General features: G+C 40.1%; 1 protein-coding gene across 1 annotated transcript in view; it reads right to left on the bottom strand.

The window, feature by feature from the left end:
- Positions 1–1,565: 1,565 nt before the first annotated feature.
- The window catches only part of PUDP (pseudouridine 5'-phosphatase), a 75,630-nt gene continuing 59,312 nt past the window's right edge, over positions 1,566–17,883 (bottom strand). Inside the window, exon 6 of the mRNA XM_015422964.1 lies at positions 1,566–1,742. Within this exon, the coding sequence (XP_015278450.1) occupies positions 1,566–1,742 (177 nt within the window). The remainder of the gene's footprint in view (positions 1,743–17,883) is intronic.

Here is a 17,883-nt window from a genome sequence, read left to right as displayed (position 1 = left end):
ACACTAATATTCTTCTTTGGCAAGATGCCTGGAAAGTGGAAAACAAACAATTGTGCGCCTCACTTCCAGAATGCAGTCTTGAGATGAGAGGCTGAGGTGAAACTTCTCAGGGCATGCAGGGTTTGAAGCTATATTTCTGAGGGGAGGAGGTATTTGAGTTTAAATGTACAAGTTTCTGAACCATTAGCTGTGCATAGGTGCAATGTCGATCAGTAGGATGCAGAGGGACCACAAAGTAAATAGTCCTATATAACTGTGTTCTGATAGGTTTGATCAGATTCAATAATCTCTAACTATGAATACAAGGAAGGAATATAAACACATTCAAAGGGCTGTATCCTTAACAGCTTTACAGTTCCGTATGTGGGAGGACATGTGTGTATGTGTTTAGCAGGTTACTTCATTGTTCTATGTAGTTTCCTGTTCATTCTTCCTAATTAGCAGAAGCAGAATTTCATTGTTGTTCAGTCACACAGTCGAGTCCGATTCTTCGCAACCCCATGGACCAGATCACGCCAGGCCTTCCGAATTACCTAAAATTACCTAAAACAAAATATATGCACCCCTATAATTTACAATATTTATTCAGAACAGAGAATCTGGATGTGGCTGAGTATTAAATACAGACAACTCTATTTCCCATAAACAGTACTGCAGATGTGATCACTGACATATGGTGGATATGGTTGAAACCTGCAATGTACACAGAGACTCTACAGAATATAGGAAATAAATCAATTTTAAATTTGGGGGGAAGAGAAGGAGAATTGACATTTTACTTCGCAGAATTCCAAGAGCAAAATGTTTGTGGAAACCAGAAGAAACATTTTCTATACTGTTGGTACTGAAAGGAAACAAATGACAAAATTGTGAAAAGAAAAAATGAAACCAGAAAATAAAATTTGTGTACAAAAAGACAAGAACAAAGAAATACCTAGGGGGGGCTGGTAATGGTTATCTGAATAAGAAGACTAACCCTACTACTATTCCTAATCGATTTCTTTCAAAGTGCTTAAAACTACAAAGTGTCAGATAAAGGTAAAAAATTAACAAGACCCTGCCTGAAACTTCAATGGCTTTAATGATCCCAGGCATAACATCTTCCATTCTTGTTAAAAATGGAAATTTCATATTACATGCTTAGCATACATGAAGGAATAGAATACTGCAACAATGTGGAATGTCAAACAAGTCAACACAATAGAGATGATTCAGAGCCTTTTTAGGCGCACAAAGGGGTTTTTAATCCAAGACTTTCTCTATTTTACTTCTGGCAGTACCTTATTGCACTAAATCAGAGGCACCTCCTAAAGTGGTTCTGAGATCTGGGGTGATGAAGTATGGGAGAATGCTTCCAGAATAGGAGGCTATAATATATGCTATGCTTGCAGAACTTACAAGTCCCATCTTTCCATCTAACACCAGATCTCAATATATGAGTTACTCCTACAACTAATTATAAACAAATAACATATAATTGCAATAGGATTTGTGTGCTGTCTGAATAAATAGTCTCCCCACCAATAAAGAAGAGCTACATTAAAACAACAATAATAAAACACTGCTCAGAGAAATGGCGGTAGACCGAAGAGTTCTGGCTTAAAGTGATTCATAGACTGAAGTACTAGAGTTGCTTCTTTTGTGAGATCTTTATCCAGGTTTTCATCTGGAACCATGACCACTTGCATTCCCGCTGCCAGACCTGCTTTGACCCCAGCCGGAGCATCTTCAAATACAAGACACTGAGAATTGAAAAGGGAAAAAAATATGTCAAAGGGCTACCACTGGGTAAGGTGAATTCACACTTCTACGATCAAGAAACAGCAGTTCAATACACTGTTTTCCATAGATGCCACTATGAAAAAACTTACTTTACTTATTTCACAGAACATTATTGCAGTGCTATGATTAGAACTATGTATTACAGTTGTCATTAAAAGCCAAGCACATTACCACTAAAATTTTTTTGAACTTGTATTGATATATTGTTCAGTTCTCAGCTTGAGACAAATGTTCAAAACAAACATTTTATTTAAGCCATTCTTATTGTTTATTAAGCAATAAATATGCATCAGACCTGTATTTTGAAAATTAAATGTACTCATTTTGGTCATAAAATATCACTTCCTTGCTTTCTCTATGTTCTCTTTCCTCCAATTATGTTATAAGCTATGGGGATTTTATATCCACAGATAAGAGCAGAAACTTTTCATCTACATTGTGTCTCAAAAGTGCTAGTAGAAAGTAAGCCGCCCTGAGCCCGCGTTGCAGGGCGGGCAGGCTATAAATTGAATGTATAAATATAAATAAAATAAAAGTGATAATGAGAAATGTAAGTGCCAACTTTGCATTTTTACAGTGGAAATACCCAGCAAATGCTTTGAATAGAACTCACTACACATTATGGGCTTATATCCTACCACCGCTCTCAGCAAAGTGAGAAGCCTTGCTCCCGCCTAAGGAGACTTTCTTCAAATTAAGTGAATTTTCTGCCAAAGAATGGCTGCTTCCACCAGAGGAGATTAGCCTGGAGGAAGGCTTCAAGCTTGCATCCACCAGAAATTCTCACAGACTGAAGGATTTCCACCCACAGAGAGTGACTTTCTCACCTTCACTCTCCTGTTAAAACACAATATGCCCTCTGACATTTTGGTTGAATTTTGGGCTACAACAGAAGGGGGAGGTGAGAAAGTGGTGCTTCACAAGCAGATCTTTGGAAGTGCTCTGGAGGATCGGGGTCTATGGCTTTTGTAACATCACCAGTCTAAAAACGTATCCTTTATAATATATAAAATCTTGATTTTATCAGTCAAAATTGTATATATTCCTTGCAAACAGATGTCTTTAGAAAATATAATCAATTTGACCAACTATCTTCTGGAAGTTTTGCTGAATGCATGTATCACTGGCACATCTGACTACGGTATTTAGAAATTACAACAGATACACCCCCATATTTGCCCAAAAGTAAAATCTCAGTGAGATTCGTTCAAGCTTCTTTTGGTCTTCTATTGATGCATGGATTCTCCCTTGAGCATCTGATGGTTCATAAGTAGTAGTCATGTGCACAGCATTACCTAGAAGCAAAATGCATAATTAACTTTTATAAACACTGTGGATTCCAGGACTAGTGGGTTTAGGGTTCAAATCCTCATTTTGAAGTGAAGTTCACTAGGTGGTCTCATGCCAGTCAGCATTTCTCAGCCTAACCTACTTCACAGAGATATTTTGAGGATAAAACAGAATAATCACATGTTTCTACCCTGTGCTCCTTCTAGGAAGGGAAAGATAAAAGTGTGATGCATTAGATACATAGATAAGCATGTTCACAAACAACATTAATCTGAGTGATTTCCTAAATGTTACTAGTTCACAGAAACAAGTGACTTATCAGATGTTAAATCTGAAGGAAGATGGATTCTTTAGCCTTTAGTCCACCTTTATTTAAACTGAAAACATGTTTAAATACTTTGTAACATTCACTTGCAGACTGAATATCAAACACCACTGTGTTCAAATATTGTTCATTCAACAGTTTAATAATATGTTTTTCTGTTTCAGTGCATTACTAAGCAGGTGTTCTGTTCTTGATGGATAAATGTAGTTTTTTATTTCCACAGCTTAATGTGGCACGGTCAGGAATATCTCAAGAATGAGAAAATTGATATATTGAAGTATTTTCATCCTGGATTACAGTCAAGCGAACTCTTTTTTACTGAACTTAAATTTACTCCACCGTGAATAAAAATGCTTTCCTTGCAGACTGTAAATTGTTATAATTGTGACTAATTTTCTACATAAGAAACTCTCAGAGAAAAGGAAAATCTTGGATAAAATCTAGACACATTTGAGGCATGCATTCTTCCCAACATGGAAGCACATTTTTGTAGCACATTGAGCAGGGACTAATATGAGATTTATGAAGAAGAACTGACACAAAAAACTATTAAAAATTTCCTGATGAAAACAATGCATGCATGGCACAAAAATCCTTCCATCTTTATACAGGAACACTGTGACTGATTCCACAAAAGCAGTTGTCCTGCCCTCGGTCTCCTGTTTCCCACGGTTGTACTGGTCAATTTCCCACTATTTGCTGCGCAGCCACATTTTGACCCACATCTTCCATTTCCCCTGCGTCTTCTTGAGCCTTATTTTTATGCTCAAGAAGATGCAGAGGAAATCGAGGGGAGATGCAGGTCGAAATGCAGCCACACAACAAATAGTAGGAAATTGAGCAGTACAACCGGAAGAAATGGGAGACAGAGGGCAGGACAACTGCTTTTGCGGAATCAGCCTTTCTGTTTCCATACGGGGATTTTCTCACCTGGGTGAACATAGTGTGGCCCATTTCATTTGGTTGTTTCCCAGCCCTGAATTAACCATTAAGCAAAATAAGGACATGCTTAGGGCACCAAGGGAAGGGGGGCACCTTAAAGATGAAATATTTTTCTCAGTCATTCCTTCTGTTATGGCTATTTGTAAAAAATGATAGGCAATGGAACCACTAGCACCGAGAAGGTGAGGGGCAGCAGGGGCAACTACGCGACAAGAAGGGCTGGATGCCTTGTCTCTGTTAAGTACAGGAGGAGATTTGTTACACTAGATTAGTTTTGAGGACTTTATCAAAGCCTTTGCAATTTAAAGAAGTAGGGGGAAAGCCTCTTTATAGTGTAAATAAAGTTCTGAGTAGGCAACATTAAGCATCATTTTGTATCTTTTGATCCATTTATTTATTATTTTGATTTATACCCCGCCCTCCCCGCAAGTGGGCTCAGGGTGGCTTACAGCGTTGGTACCCTGTACCATAAAAACCATGTACAAAATTTAAACAGCATTAAGCATTAAAAACAATCCAACAATTAACAATTAAAGTGCTAGTGATGGTACACTTTTGATGGTAATCTCTAAATGAGTCAGATGGAGTACTAACAATTATCATCGGCATCGGTGATCTTCAGCTTGGTGCGATGATATAACGCAAACCCTCCCCAGGACCAGAGTCAACCCAAACCACGGATGTTGATGGTGATAGAGGAGTGGTAGCTCCTAATTGAAAGCCTGGTGGAAGAGCTCCATCTTACAGGCCCTGCGGAACTGCAAAAAGTCCCACAGGGCCCTGATCTCTTCCGGGAGCTCATTCCATCAGTGTGGAGCCACCACTGGAAAGGCCCTGGACCTGATGGCCGCAAGCCTGGCATCCTTAGCGCCAGGAATGGTCAGTTGATGTTGTGTTCCTGACCGTAGTCCTCGCTGGGGTATATATGGTGAAAGGTGGTCCCACAGGTATGTCGGACCCTGGCCATGTAGGGCTTTAAAGGTCAATACCAGCACCTTAAAGCAGATTCGGTATGCTATTGGCAGTCAGTGCAGTGCCTTCAGCACAGGCTGGATGTGCTCCCATTTAGGGAGGCCCATCACCAGCCTGGCTGCAGCCTCCAGATTTGCGACAAGGGCAGCTCCATGTAGAGAGTGTTACAGTAGTCTAGTCTCGAGGTAACCATCTCATGGGTCACTGTAGCCAGGTCATCACGGCTACATGTATATTGAAATTATATATCTTCAGTGTTAGAAAGCAAAGGAATAAAAGATGTTTTGTTTCATACAAATAATGATATTTCTCCGTTAGAATATATTTTTTAAAAAATTGTCCACCAACATCGATTTTTGTAGGAGGAGGATTTTCAATTGAAAAGTAATTTTATTCTTCGGCGTTAAACTCGAGATCATGTAATTTCAGTAGAGATAATATAATTCCTTCTTTGCCTTATAATCTTTGGGAGGGTGATTAAAATAGTTTTCAATAAATTTTTGTATTTGCATTTTCCCCCTAATAAATTTTATTTAAAAATGCATTAAAAAGTGTTGAAATTTTTTATTTTTTTTCTCTTGCCCTAGTTATAAGTAAATAATTTGCTTATATTGCTTACTGCTATTTAGAATTAAATAAATATATATTTAAAACAGTTTATATTTAATATAGTTGTGGGGTCTGGCTTGGAAGAAAACTGAATTTTTAATCTCTCATTTCACCTTCAACCACTTATTGAGTCTTAATGTCTTGTCAGTTAAGCAATGGAACGGCCAAGGGGCACCATTGTTGGGCTGTGTTTACGGCATCAGCTGGTAATCTTGCCCCAGAGCTTCCATATGAGGTCTTGATCTTTCCAAACACATAGGGCTCTTGTGGCTCTCACTTTTAAGCTGGATCAAAGGAAAACCTGCTTTGCTCTGATTTGAAGGGGAAATGGCATTACAACTGTGGGCAAAGCCTCTGAGTGAAAGCTTTGCCAGCAGGTAATGCGCAGCACAGCTTTGTGCTGTGTTTGAAATGGCAGAGCTGAACTCCGGTTTTCTCCTCCCCTTTCAGCTTTGAGGGTTTTTTTTTTCTTTAACAGTGTAGCGGCAGGTCAGCTGTGAGCTGCTTCTTGGCTGCTGGAGGAAAGATGGGTTGCAGCAGTGCCCAGAAATATTCTTTGAATCAGTGAGGAGAAAGCTCTAACTTGCTTGTTGCTTCTACTACAGTGTTGCATTTTTGTGTCCCTGTGTGGAACCAGCCACTGTTTTGCAGGGGATCCTTCAACAACATAATTTATGACTGTGCAAACTGCCATGCTTGAGTTCTTTAAATAAGACTGGCAGAGACAGAATGATAAATAGTAATGAATGTTGCTACTTTCCCTATTGATTTGCTCTTATAACAACAAAAATGAACAGAACTTTGTTTTATTCTTTCGTTAGCTAATAAACAAATGCAAAATCTTTGGTAGGGTTAAAAATTTTCACTGGCCCAAGGCACTTCCCATCCATCTATATACTTCCAAATAATTTACCCGAATTAATTAAAAATATATTGGATTGGATCCAACCAGATTTTCCACTAGTGTAAAAAGGAAGAGGCGGGTTCCTTTTGATCATGAGATCATCATGTCTAAAAGCCATGTGGAATGGCAGAGGAATTGGGCAAGACTGAGGTAAAAAGTTGGCTAGATTCAACCCAATGTCTTCTATAAAGCAAATAAAATAAAGACTGAATATTTTCTAATGAGTTGATAGGAATTGTTTGGCTTTCATTTTTGAGTAGTCAATGAATTCTTTCACTTTGTTTTCTTTTCAAGTTGAAGATTAAAAACAATTTCATATATAAGGCTGAATGCTTTTTTTTAGCCTAGAATGAGACACTTGCAAATATGAATGCAGTACAGGAAGCAAAAGAGCATTTTAAAATTGCATGTTCATTCTAGCTATGATGGTTTTTTGTTTGAATTAAAAATGCCACACTACCTATCCCCAACAATTTAGGCAACATTTGTGATAATGCCTTAGTACCTATTCAGTTAAAGAAACAGCATGTAAATACTGTTTACAGTAGGAAAGGGATTAGTACCTATTCAGCCACAGACTGTTGATCAGTACCAATAAGGAGCTCACAAATATTGTCATGCTTAGAACAATTCCAACCAGCTTCTACAGGAACTGTCTTGTCTGTGAGCTTGTTTTGCAGAGGAACTGCCTTATCTGTAGGTTTATTTAAAAGCATAAATCCTGCATTTAATCATCAGCAAAAAGTGACAACCTGCAGCTGCTTGGCCCTTTTAAATGCTTGCATTCCTCAGAACACATTACCCAGTTTGTTCAGAAACTTTTTCTCTAATCCATACCATACCAAAAAACATGATTCAGTAGAAAAACCTGACTTCAACGATGTCACTAAGCTTATTGTATGAAAGATAACAATGACTATGGAATAGGGTATGCATAATGAAAATGCCCACCTAATTCTCAGTATTTGGAGGCAATTAAAACAATTATCACAGAAGCCAGGAAAGTAACCCATTGTTATAGTGGCTTTTAATGTTACAACAAATAAAGGCAGCCAAATCTCCCTTTAGTTTTCATTGGCTATTTACACTCATTATGGACTGATGAAAATGACTTCCAGAACTCACAAGCAAAATGGAATTTATAGGGAATTCACAAGGATGACTGACTGCCTTTTTTTGCCTGTCTACCAAATTAGTAATCCGGAGATAAGAACAATTAATTAGGAAGGCAAGTGAGAATATTATTTTGTCTATCAAGTAGACATATGATCTTACAAACATTTTGACTGAAATGTCTATGTTTCTCACACTGTTTAAATACTTGCATCAGTGTACAGCATTGGTCCCTTCTCTCTTATCTGCTTACAGTATTCGTAAACCCACCTTTCTGCCAGCATAGCTGGAACCCAAGATAGATAACAGCATAATAATACAATAAAACTATTCTAATAATGTCCTTAAACAGTAAATAAGAGAACCCTAATGCTTGGGTAATCATAATAATATGTCCAAAAAACTACTCAGTCCATGCCAAATGCCCGAGTGAATATGGCAGTCTTGCAGCCTTTACTACAGGCAACCAATGTAGCCCAGAGGTGCTGCCTTACTTGCAGGGCACTCCCCTTCTAACCTGAACCAGAGACCCACAAACTCAGGCCAAGGAAGGCACTCCTGGCCTGAAACACAGACCTTGCCACAGCTCTGGAAAAGGGTCTCCATTTTCAGGTGGCAACAAGGCAGCCCTCAGAGCAAACCTCCAGTCCCCCCCCCCTCGGCGAAAGGTATGCATATGAATAGGTTCCACCAGGTAAAGTATCTGCATTTCCATTAAGCTATTCAGTAGTTGCCTGGCAAAGAGCCCGTCTCCAGAACTTCACCTAGCCCTTTTGTGTGCACCTACGTCTAAGAGAACATCCTTCGTGTTCACAACTGTGTTTCCTGTTCCTTCCCTCACAATACCAAAATAAACCAATCATACATTCAAATGTTTAGCAATCCTTCCTGACACTAATCAGAGACCCATCTCCCACCTTTTGTGTAAACCTGGGAACCTTTTCAAACTGCCTTGACTGGGCCACTAGTTGTCAGAAAACCCATTCAGCTAGCCACCCAACACCTGGCTAATCCCATCATTGCTATTGTTAATCCAGGCTCTGCCCCTCTGGAACCTCATTGGTCACACCTAGATCTGGCTCCTCCTGATGCTGCACCCCCTGGGACCCATGACTGTCCCAGGTAACCATCTGTCTTCACCTGGGCAAGCCCCTCAAGACCTCCAATTGGTCAGCATTATTCTCTAATGTCTATATCCATCCACGCACATGGCCTCAGAGTGTGCCTCTGCCCTGATGCCAACTGACTGTCCACCCCCAAACTTTTGTTTGGATCACAACCCTGCCTCCATGGACCCCTACTTGTCTAGACAAGTTGTATCACCCTATAACTGACCTCTCTATTTGCTGTCAATCACCTCTGCTTTCTTAGTTCTGTATTGCGTGCTCTTTTTTAATGCTTAGTGTGCTTGTAACTGGGGAAATTCTTTAATATAATCTATGTAATTTACTCTTCAAATCTGGAGTCTTCCTACTGTACCGGACCTTGGTATACAATTGGTGTGCAATCCCCATACCCCTCTGGTCTCCCCTGCCACATAGCTAATTTCCCTAAACAACAAGGCAGACAATTGGCGGTAACAGCAAGGTACTCATTCCAGAGTTCAGGGTCACTGAAAAAGACTGTGTATGGGCAGCAGCAGACAACCAGTCTTGAGATGGGACAAACAGCCTTGTTGGTATTCATTATTATCCACTTGGTGAAGTCATCAGTGAAAAGGCGATCTAACCAACTGAATGAACCATGATTCATTGAGCAGGGATAGTATACAGCAGTAGGGATGATGACTCTGAATTAAACTTTTCTTTAATGCTAAAATTATAAACTGGTTTTCATCTGAACACAGTAGAAAATGTAAATGGAAACCAGGAAATTTGTATAGGGCAAGAATAATAATATTAATGTACAACATTGCTTTAATTCAGCAGCCCTGGATCTAGCACACTCATTTTGTTTTTATGAATACTAGAAGCACTTTTAATATACTATTAGTTAATGCCATTCTGAAGCCATAAATGGGGCAAAGTGTCTTTTCAGTCATCTTTGTCAATACTTCCTATACTACCACACGGTCAGTATATATTAGGCTGAATAACATGGTTTGATGGCTATGAAGTTAGCCAGGATTGCTCTTGCTATTAGTTATGAATATAATTTGTCTAGAAAGGTTTAAATATTTAAGAGTGCAATCACTAAGGAAGTAAAATTGTCCCGCTTTGCATCCTTTCGAACTAAGCCATTTGTGAATGGCACAGCAAACACTAAGAGTGTACAGTAGTCATCCCATTAAGCTTTTACAGATGCACTGAAAAGTACGCAGACGGAGAGTGATTTCAGCTAACATACTTTATTCGGTGTAGAACAAGACAACTTTAGCCGGCTCACAGGCCGGCTTATATGTCCCGTGGAACCCATAACACCCCCCCCCACTTCCCAATAGGTTATTTACAGTAGCCGAGAGTTCCATAGGCTCTCGGCCAGGAACCTAGCACACTGATTGGTGCGGACTAGGATCTGCATAGTCCATTGTCTCTTTGAGCGAAGCTCGATGTTTGCACTGGACCACGTGGAGCCCAAGCTGGCCACGCGGTCTGAATTGGATATATTACATGCACAAAACAAATCTACATAGTATTGATAAATTCCTTTATGGGGTGTCCATTTGGATCACTGCTTTTAACAAAATGGTAGAACAACTTCAATCCAATTTTGTGAGGAAAATATTAGGGCTGCCTCTGTGTGTTTCTTATGCTGCCATTTGTTTGGAAGCCAATTTGATACGCTTGGAAACATGGGCTTGGATAATTACTTTCAGATTTTGGTTACGTCTGCATTTCAGGAGCTCCCCCAATAGCCTTATTCCATATCTGCTGAAAGAGTCTCATTGTTCTAAGTGGTTTGCTGCTATAGAAAGGAAAATTGTTTCAATAGGCTTATGCCTGAATGATATGATGTCCTTATCTGAAATAAACATCTTTGGTCTGTGCAAACAGAGATTAATTGATATTGAAATGCAAGAGCTTAGAGCTTTGGCTTCTGGTAGATGTTCTCCTTTAAGATGGGCACGTTTTCCGATCATCGCCCCACCCCAATACTTATTGGATCTGACTTCCCCACAGTTGCGTAGAGCATTTATGCTGGCTCGTTTTAATGTGCTCCCCTCTGCGGTTTTAGCAGGAAGATTTAAGAAAATCCCCTACTCTGTAAAGTTCTGTGATTGTGGTTCAGAGGAGACTGAAACAATCGAACATGTATTTCTCTATTGTAGTTTGTATGAGGACATTCGGACAGCCTATTTTGAAGATATTCTTAAGAATGATGCCAAGCAACCCGATGACAGAATGTTGTATCGTTTACTGGCTTCACAAAACATAGTGGTTATTGAAGCGGTTGCTAAATTTTGTAACTGCCTTATAATGAGGAAGATGTGTGTTAAACCCATGAACTGAATGGCGATTGTGTATGATTCTGATCTATGCCAAGGAAAGTAACAGTTTCTAGAAATGCAGTGGTTGTACCCTAAATAAACTGAAGGAAATAATCTATGGCTATATTCAATGTGTCTTGCTAACTGCTCTTTTTAGGTTTTCTGAAAGTGTCTTTCCCAAGGTTTAATTCCAAAAGTTGTTTTTGCATTCCAAGTACTATGTGGTGTAATAATCAGAATCCCCCAACATGTACAGATTGCTTTCTCTTATGACTGAAGAAATAACAGTGCTTTTCCATGCTGTTCAACTTGGGGAACAGTTGTCAGACAGTAGTCCATAGGCTGAGCCATAGCATTGTATACTGTTACCCTGTCTCCCTAGGAGTTGATTATCATGACAGCCACTAATCAATAGTGCTTATTATATTTGTGACAAGCATGCATTTGCAATCATATATATCACATAGGTATGTAACTAAAGAATTGTGACTGGGTGGAGCTGTATGTCAACTCAGTGGAAAACATGGGTTTGTCTCTGTGTAATGTGTGGAAATAGTCCTTTCTTGTTTTGCTTCAAATCCACATTCTCAAGAATGGCTGTATGATAAGAAAAAGTGGAAACGTTCCAAGATACGTTGTACCTTTCAAATCAAGGACAGCTTAATAATGACCACAGGACAGAAATACTGTGCAGTTGTGGATAAGTGACATACTGACTTGTAGGCAGTATGATGTGTAAACAAGCTAGAATGAATACACTGTATTGCCTAGCTAGTGGAAAGTCCACCATAATTATTACATACTTTGGTACAATGTCATTTACAGATCCTGTTGTGTATGCTTGTTTCTAACAGTTCATATGAATGCAGGTAATTACATTACAGAGAGAACCTTCTACATTTTATTCAAAAATACCTCTTATCACTTTCTAGCTCATGTTCATTGTGAAGAGCTCCTTCTTAATGTCAGTAAGCTGTGATCCATGGCCAGTTAAGTGACTAGTTACAATTATAATAAGGCATGGACTCACACTTGCTGTCTTATCTCTCTTTGTCTGAGGGTTTACTTCAGACCAGAAATATATATATTTTTATTTAAAACATTTTATGCCACCTTTCCACATGATCATGGTCACCAAGGCAGCACATATAAAACATTAGAACAATTAAAAACCTTAAAAACTATAAAATAATTCAATACAAACACATAAAAACAACCCTAGAACCAGGGAGGAGAGCCAATACCCATTATTGGGGGTATGCCAAAACAAAACAGTCTTCAACTGCTAGCAGAAGACATAGCTGGAGGGAGACAGACGACTCTCCCTAGAGAGGGAGTTCCAAAGTTTTGGTGCCATAATTGTGAAAGCCCAAGAAAATAGGAATTTTACATAGACTTTCTCTAAAATGTTATTTTTAAGCATAGCTTGAACATATGAAAATGAAACCTCCAAATTAGAGCAGTAATGTGCATTCATTTTTAAATCAGAGTTGCATGATTTTCCTTTTAGCTATACTTTGGGTATACACATGCACATGTGTATCATTTAATTACTCAGACAGCCCCATTATCACTTTTATTCCAGCAACATTCAGTTAAAACCTGAATCTGATAAAATAAAACAGAACATTATCAGGATAGGAGAATTTATATGTATATTTGATGATGTAATAATGGACTCATAACAGTATAAAAAGGTATTTGCAGAAGTTTTATGTTACTGTTAGTTGTTTTTGAAATAGTTCTGAAAATAAGATAGCTAGCTTGCACATTAACTTAGAAAAATACAAATGGAAATTATAAGTACACTATTTTAGTAATGTTTCATAATAAAGCTTCTGGAATATTTAACTTTTCTTATTTTCTGCTTTAGTATACAAAAAAGGAAAACTGCATTTGACTGACCTGCTTAAAAATAGCTGTAGTGAACTATTACCAAATAAATGAATTTTAAATAGCAGAAAAATCTGCAATTTCTGTTCCTGCTGTTAGTTACTATAAGGATGCTGCTGCTATTTAATTTCTGAATTGTTTAAAATGTCATGTTTAAATGCTTTTGCTTTGTTACCAGGGTTGTTTTAGTTCTGTTTCCAATTTTTGCTTGTTTTCAGATTTCTGCACTCCAAACTTTATTGCACTGTTTAGTGGATGCTACACTCTGTTGACTGTATTTGACTTTCACTGTGTTATCCGCCTTGACTTTCAGTCAGAAAGGTGCACTGTAAATAATGTAAATAAAATAAATTTAAAAGAAATAATGTTTCTTACTAGGATTCCGCAACAAGTATGTGTGTGTGTTAAATAATCTGTTTTACTGTCTAAGAACTGTCTGGAAATGAAAACAAGGTTGCACTTACTTGTAACCGTTGTTCATCGAGTGGTCTTCTGTGCAGACACACATGGGACTGCACAGTCACAGGCCAGCCATGGAAAAGATTTCCAAGCTTTCTAATAGACTAGGAGTGCCCCTCCTCCCTCTGGCACTTTCCTGCCAAAACACTCACATGACCAGGAGGAGGGGCGCTACTCCCTCAGTTCTCTCCATGCTGCCACTGGAGACCCCTAGAAAACTAAAGTTCCAGAGAGTTCACAGTGGGGCAGGAGGGAGGGATGTGTGCCTGCACAGAAGACCACTCAATGAACAACAGTTACAGGTAAGTGCAACCTTGTTTTCATTGTCGTGGCTTCTGTGCAGTCCCACATGGGAAGATTAGCAAGATCACTGAGTGAAGGAGGTGGGTGTGAAGCTCTCAGAAGGAGACCACCAAGGACCGCTTTATCAACAGCTGTTTAGCGGCACAAATACTCCTTCACCCAGAACTCTCCTGTACCAGAGCAGTAAGCTCTGTGCAAGTGCCCTCACCAACATAGATGTGGGAATGTGGTAAAGAAAAAAGAGCACTCTTTTGAAAAGAGCCATCATTCAGAGAGTGGTAATGAAAGGTTGTGCACTCAACATGCCACAGGAGGTGGCGGCAGCCACAAGCATGGACAGCTTCAAGAGGGAACTAGATAAACATATGGAGCAGAGGTCCATCAGTGGCTATTAGTCACAAGGTATAGATAGGAACTCACAGGCTGGGGCAGGTGATGCACTGTATTCTTGGTGCTATTGGGGGGGCAACAGTGGGAGGGCTTCTAGTGTCCTGGCCCCACAGATGGACCTCCTGATGGCACCTGGTATTTTTGGCCACTGTGTGACAGAGTGTTGGACTAGATGGTCCATTGGTGTGATCCAACATTGGCTTTTCTTATGTTCTTAAACACAGTGTGATAGCGTCAACCGACCCACAAGGATGGACTGTGTGAGGACGCTGACCATGCATTGCATGAGGAGTGAGAGACCACCCTTGGTTGGGGATTCCAGCAGGACATCACCTCTTAAAATTCCATGCATGGAGAGGGTATAAGTTAGAACCCTATCATAAATGAAGCACCATGTAAGTGCCAAAAATAAAACAAGGGGTTATACCCGTCTTTTATAGCATGCTTAGTAATCCAACAAGGAAAAGATCAGAGAAGGTTTTTTTTTTAAAATCAGTTCCAAAAACATTCAACAGCACAAGAAGCAGAGTCCAAACCTTGCTGTAGTTTCTATAGAGACTCTCCCCTCCACTTAGAGGTGCAAGGTACTAGAGTGATGTTTGCCACTCAGAAAAGTGGGAGGCTACTGCTACAATGCAGGAAAGGAGATGATTAACGTATTAATTTGTCAGCAGGAGTGAGAATAAGCAGATCTGCATGATGGTAATGAAGGCAGTAAAAAGAGGTGTGATGTAGCTAAAGAAAGGATGGACAGAATGCATCACAAGGAAAAAACTTGTGTAGTCTACAGAGCAATTTGTGCAGCAATCTAGGCAGAGGAAAAAAGGCATAACAACAGGTTGTCTTTGTCAGGGATTAGAAGTGCATTCCTCAACGACAAGGTTATTGTCAGGAATAAAGCCTAAAGGCCAGGGTCTGGAATGTCATATTGTGGGGCTATGGATACCAGGGAACTGGTGTCTGCTAATCAGTTAAAACATGATTACCATGCCTCCTTTAACTCTGTGGAGCGTTTGCAGTAAAACCAGGAACAAAGTAAATATGCCCATTATGTCAAGGTAAAGTAATGTCAAGACAATTAATATTGCAGAACACCAGGAGTTACTGGGAAAAGGTTCCCACATATAGTGAAGGAGCCATCAGAGATAGCACTACTTCTAGAAGATCATAGACAAAAGAAATGCTGTAAGAGAAAGGACTGTGCTGAAACCAGAAAGAAAAGTAAGTCCAGGCATCCCGCGAAGGGTAAAAGACACAGCAAAACAAGTGTCTTATTTATGGTGTCACATATAGATATGTAAAAATGCTAGGAAATGCAGCAGTGAAAGCTAAACAGAGCTGACAATCTTTGTAAACAAGGGGGGGGGATTCAGGCAGGTTGCTTTGAAAAGGATCAATAAGATCTGTCAAAGTGGCATGGAAAATTTAATATAGAAGCTGCACATAGGCCTCACTAATCTCTGTGCATATTGAGAGGTAGCTAAGTATAAACCCTGTGAAAGGGAACATTGGAATTCTACCATTGGAAACTTCCCTCTTCAACAAGAGGGGTACTGTCTGCAGGAACAGTAGAGTAGTCAATACGCAGAACCGCCAACCAAAAGACATGTATTATGAGTCACCGAATTTGGGCCTATCATAGGCGTCTCTTCAGGTGCTGCACTGAAGACATAAAAATAATTTGGAATCACATCATTTTTCCCATCCAGGGGTGGGATGTAACAGAGCACCTCAATCTGCCTTATAGTGGATCGGACTATTGGTTCATCCAGGTCAGTACTGTCTACTCAGACTGGCAGCAGCTCTCTAAGGTGTCAGGCAGAGAAAGGTCTTTCACATAACCTACTGGAGGACCAGAGATTAAACCTAGGACCTTCAGCTCACCAAGCAGACACTCTTCCACTGAGCCATAGATCCTCCCCATTTATCACTAAATGGAATGATATAATCAATTGGAGACCGGTAGCCCTCATATAGAGGAGAGGATGGCAAACTGTTGGATCTAAGTCTACCAATTGACATAGGTGCACACAGAATTGCAGGAAACCTGGTCGACAAAGCAGCAGAGGTGAAAGGATCTTGTCAGTAGGAGATGCCAAGGATGGAACTTGGCCTCTTGTACATGGACAAAAGGTATGCAGAACCCTGAGACATCACATTAAGTGAAGGTGGGAAAGAAACGTGACTCAGGGATCCGACAACAAGCCTGTTATTGCCTCCAGAATATTGTCCGACTGGACAGCAGAATTCACAGCCTCTGAGAGGAGGTCATTTACTTTAATGCTTTGTTCTGTTGTTTTTCACTTGTTTATTTTGTTTATATTATCTCCTTGCATGAACTATGGTAGGGTAACATGAGTGATCCGAATTAAAGGGACAGATTTATCATGCAGATCACCAGCATAGGCCGTGAGCCACAGTGCATTAAGATACGTTCAAACAGAATAGCATAAAGGTCATAGTGACCTGTTGATTTATAAACTAATTGGAAAGTGCAGTATAGAAAGAAAAAGAAACAAACTGCATCCCAACTGGGTTTATTTTAGATCCTTAATACTCTGCACTGGTTAAATAAAAGGTAAGTGGTACTTGACCTGTAGGCCAACAGGAACAATATGGATGACAAACAGGTTGCTTACCTGTAACTGACGATCTTCGAGTGGTCATCTGTGCATTCACACCCATGGGATCTAGTGCGCACGCACTGGATCGATCGGCATTGTAGCAAGCTCTTTTAACGAATTTTCACGACCAGACCTCGGGCATGCGCAGAAACCAGGACCAGATCCGCGCAAATGCGCGGATGTGAAAACATGGTGCATCCGTCGACGTGAACATGGTAGGCTGAAATTGCAGCCAAATAAACTTTTAACGATGAATGGGAATGTCCTGAGTCAGCGAGGGACAGGAGGAATTGGAAAACTTTATCGAGGCCTGCGGAGGAGGCTCGAGGGGCATCATTACCTAGGGAAGAACAGAATCATTGCCATTTGTAATGGTAGGACCTTCGCGTAGCAGGTTTCCTGGCGTTCAGTAGAACATTGGCTACGCGGGTCAAAAAACCTTTGACGTTATTCTCCACGCCATCAATTTCAAGCGTGGTATGTCATGATGTAGGAGAGGGGAGTCGGACAGGAAGAGGAGGTCCTGTGCCGGACGGAATTGGTGGTATATCCCTGTTGACAATTCGAGGACGGTCGAGAACCATGGTTGCCTTGGCCACCATGGGATTATCAATATGCAGTTTGCGCTGTCTTTGACGATTTTGCGGACCACTCTCAGAAGCATGGGTAAGGGAGGGAACAAGTAAAGGAGATTCTTGGACCAAGGATAAAGGAGACCGTCTCCTAGAGAATGTGAGTCCCTGCCTCCTCAGCTGCAAAACAGAGGACATTTTTTTGTTGGCTCTGGTGGCAAAAACATCGACTTGGGGAGCTCCCCACCTGCGGAAGAGGGGGAGGAGGAAGGCTGGGT

The sequence above is a fragment of the Gekko japonicus genome, unplaced genomic scaffold (genome assembly GCF_001447785.1).
Source record: "Gekko japonicus isolate JY-2015 unplaced genomic scaffold, Gekko_japonicus_V1.1 scaffold132, whole genome shotgun sequence".
NCBI classification, from domain to species: Eukaryota; Metazoa; Chordata; class Lepidosauria; order Squamata; family Gekkonidae; genus Gekko; species Gekko japonicus.
The sequence above is the reverse complement of the archived record's forward strand: the minus strand, read 5'-3'. Positions and strand labels throughout refer to the sequence as shown.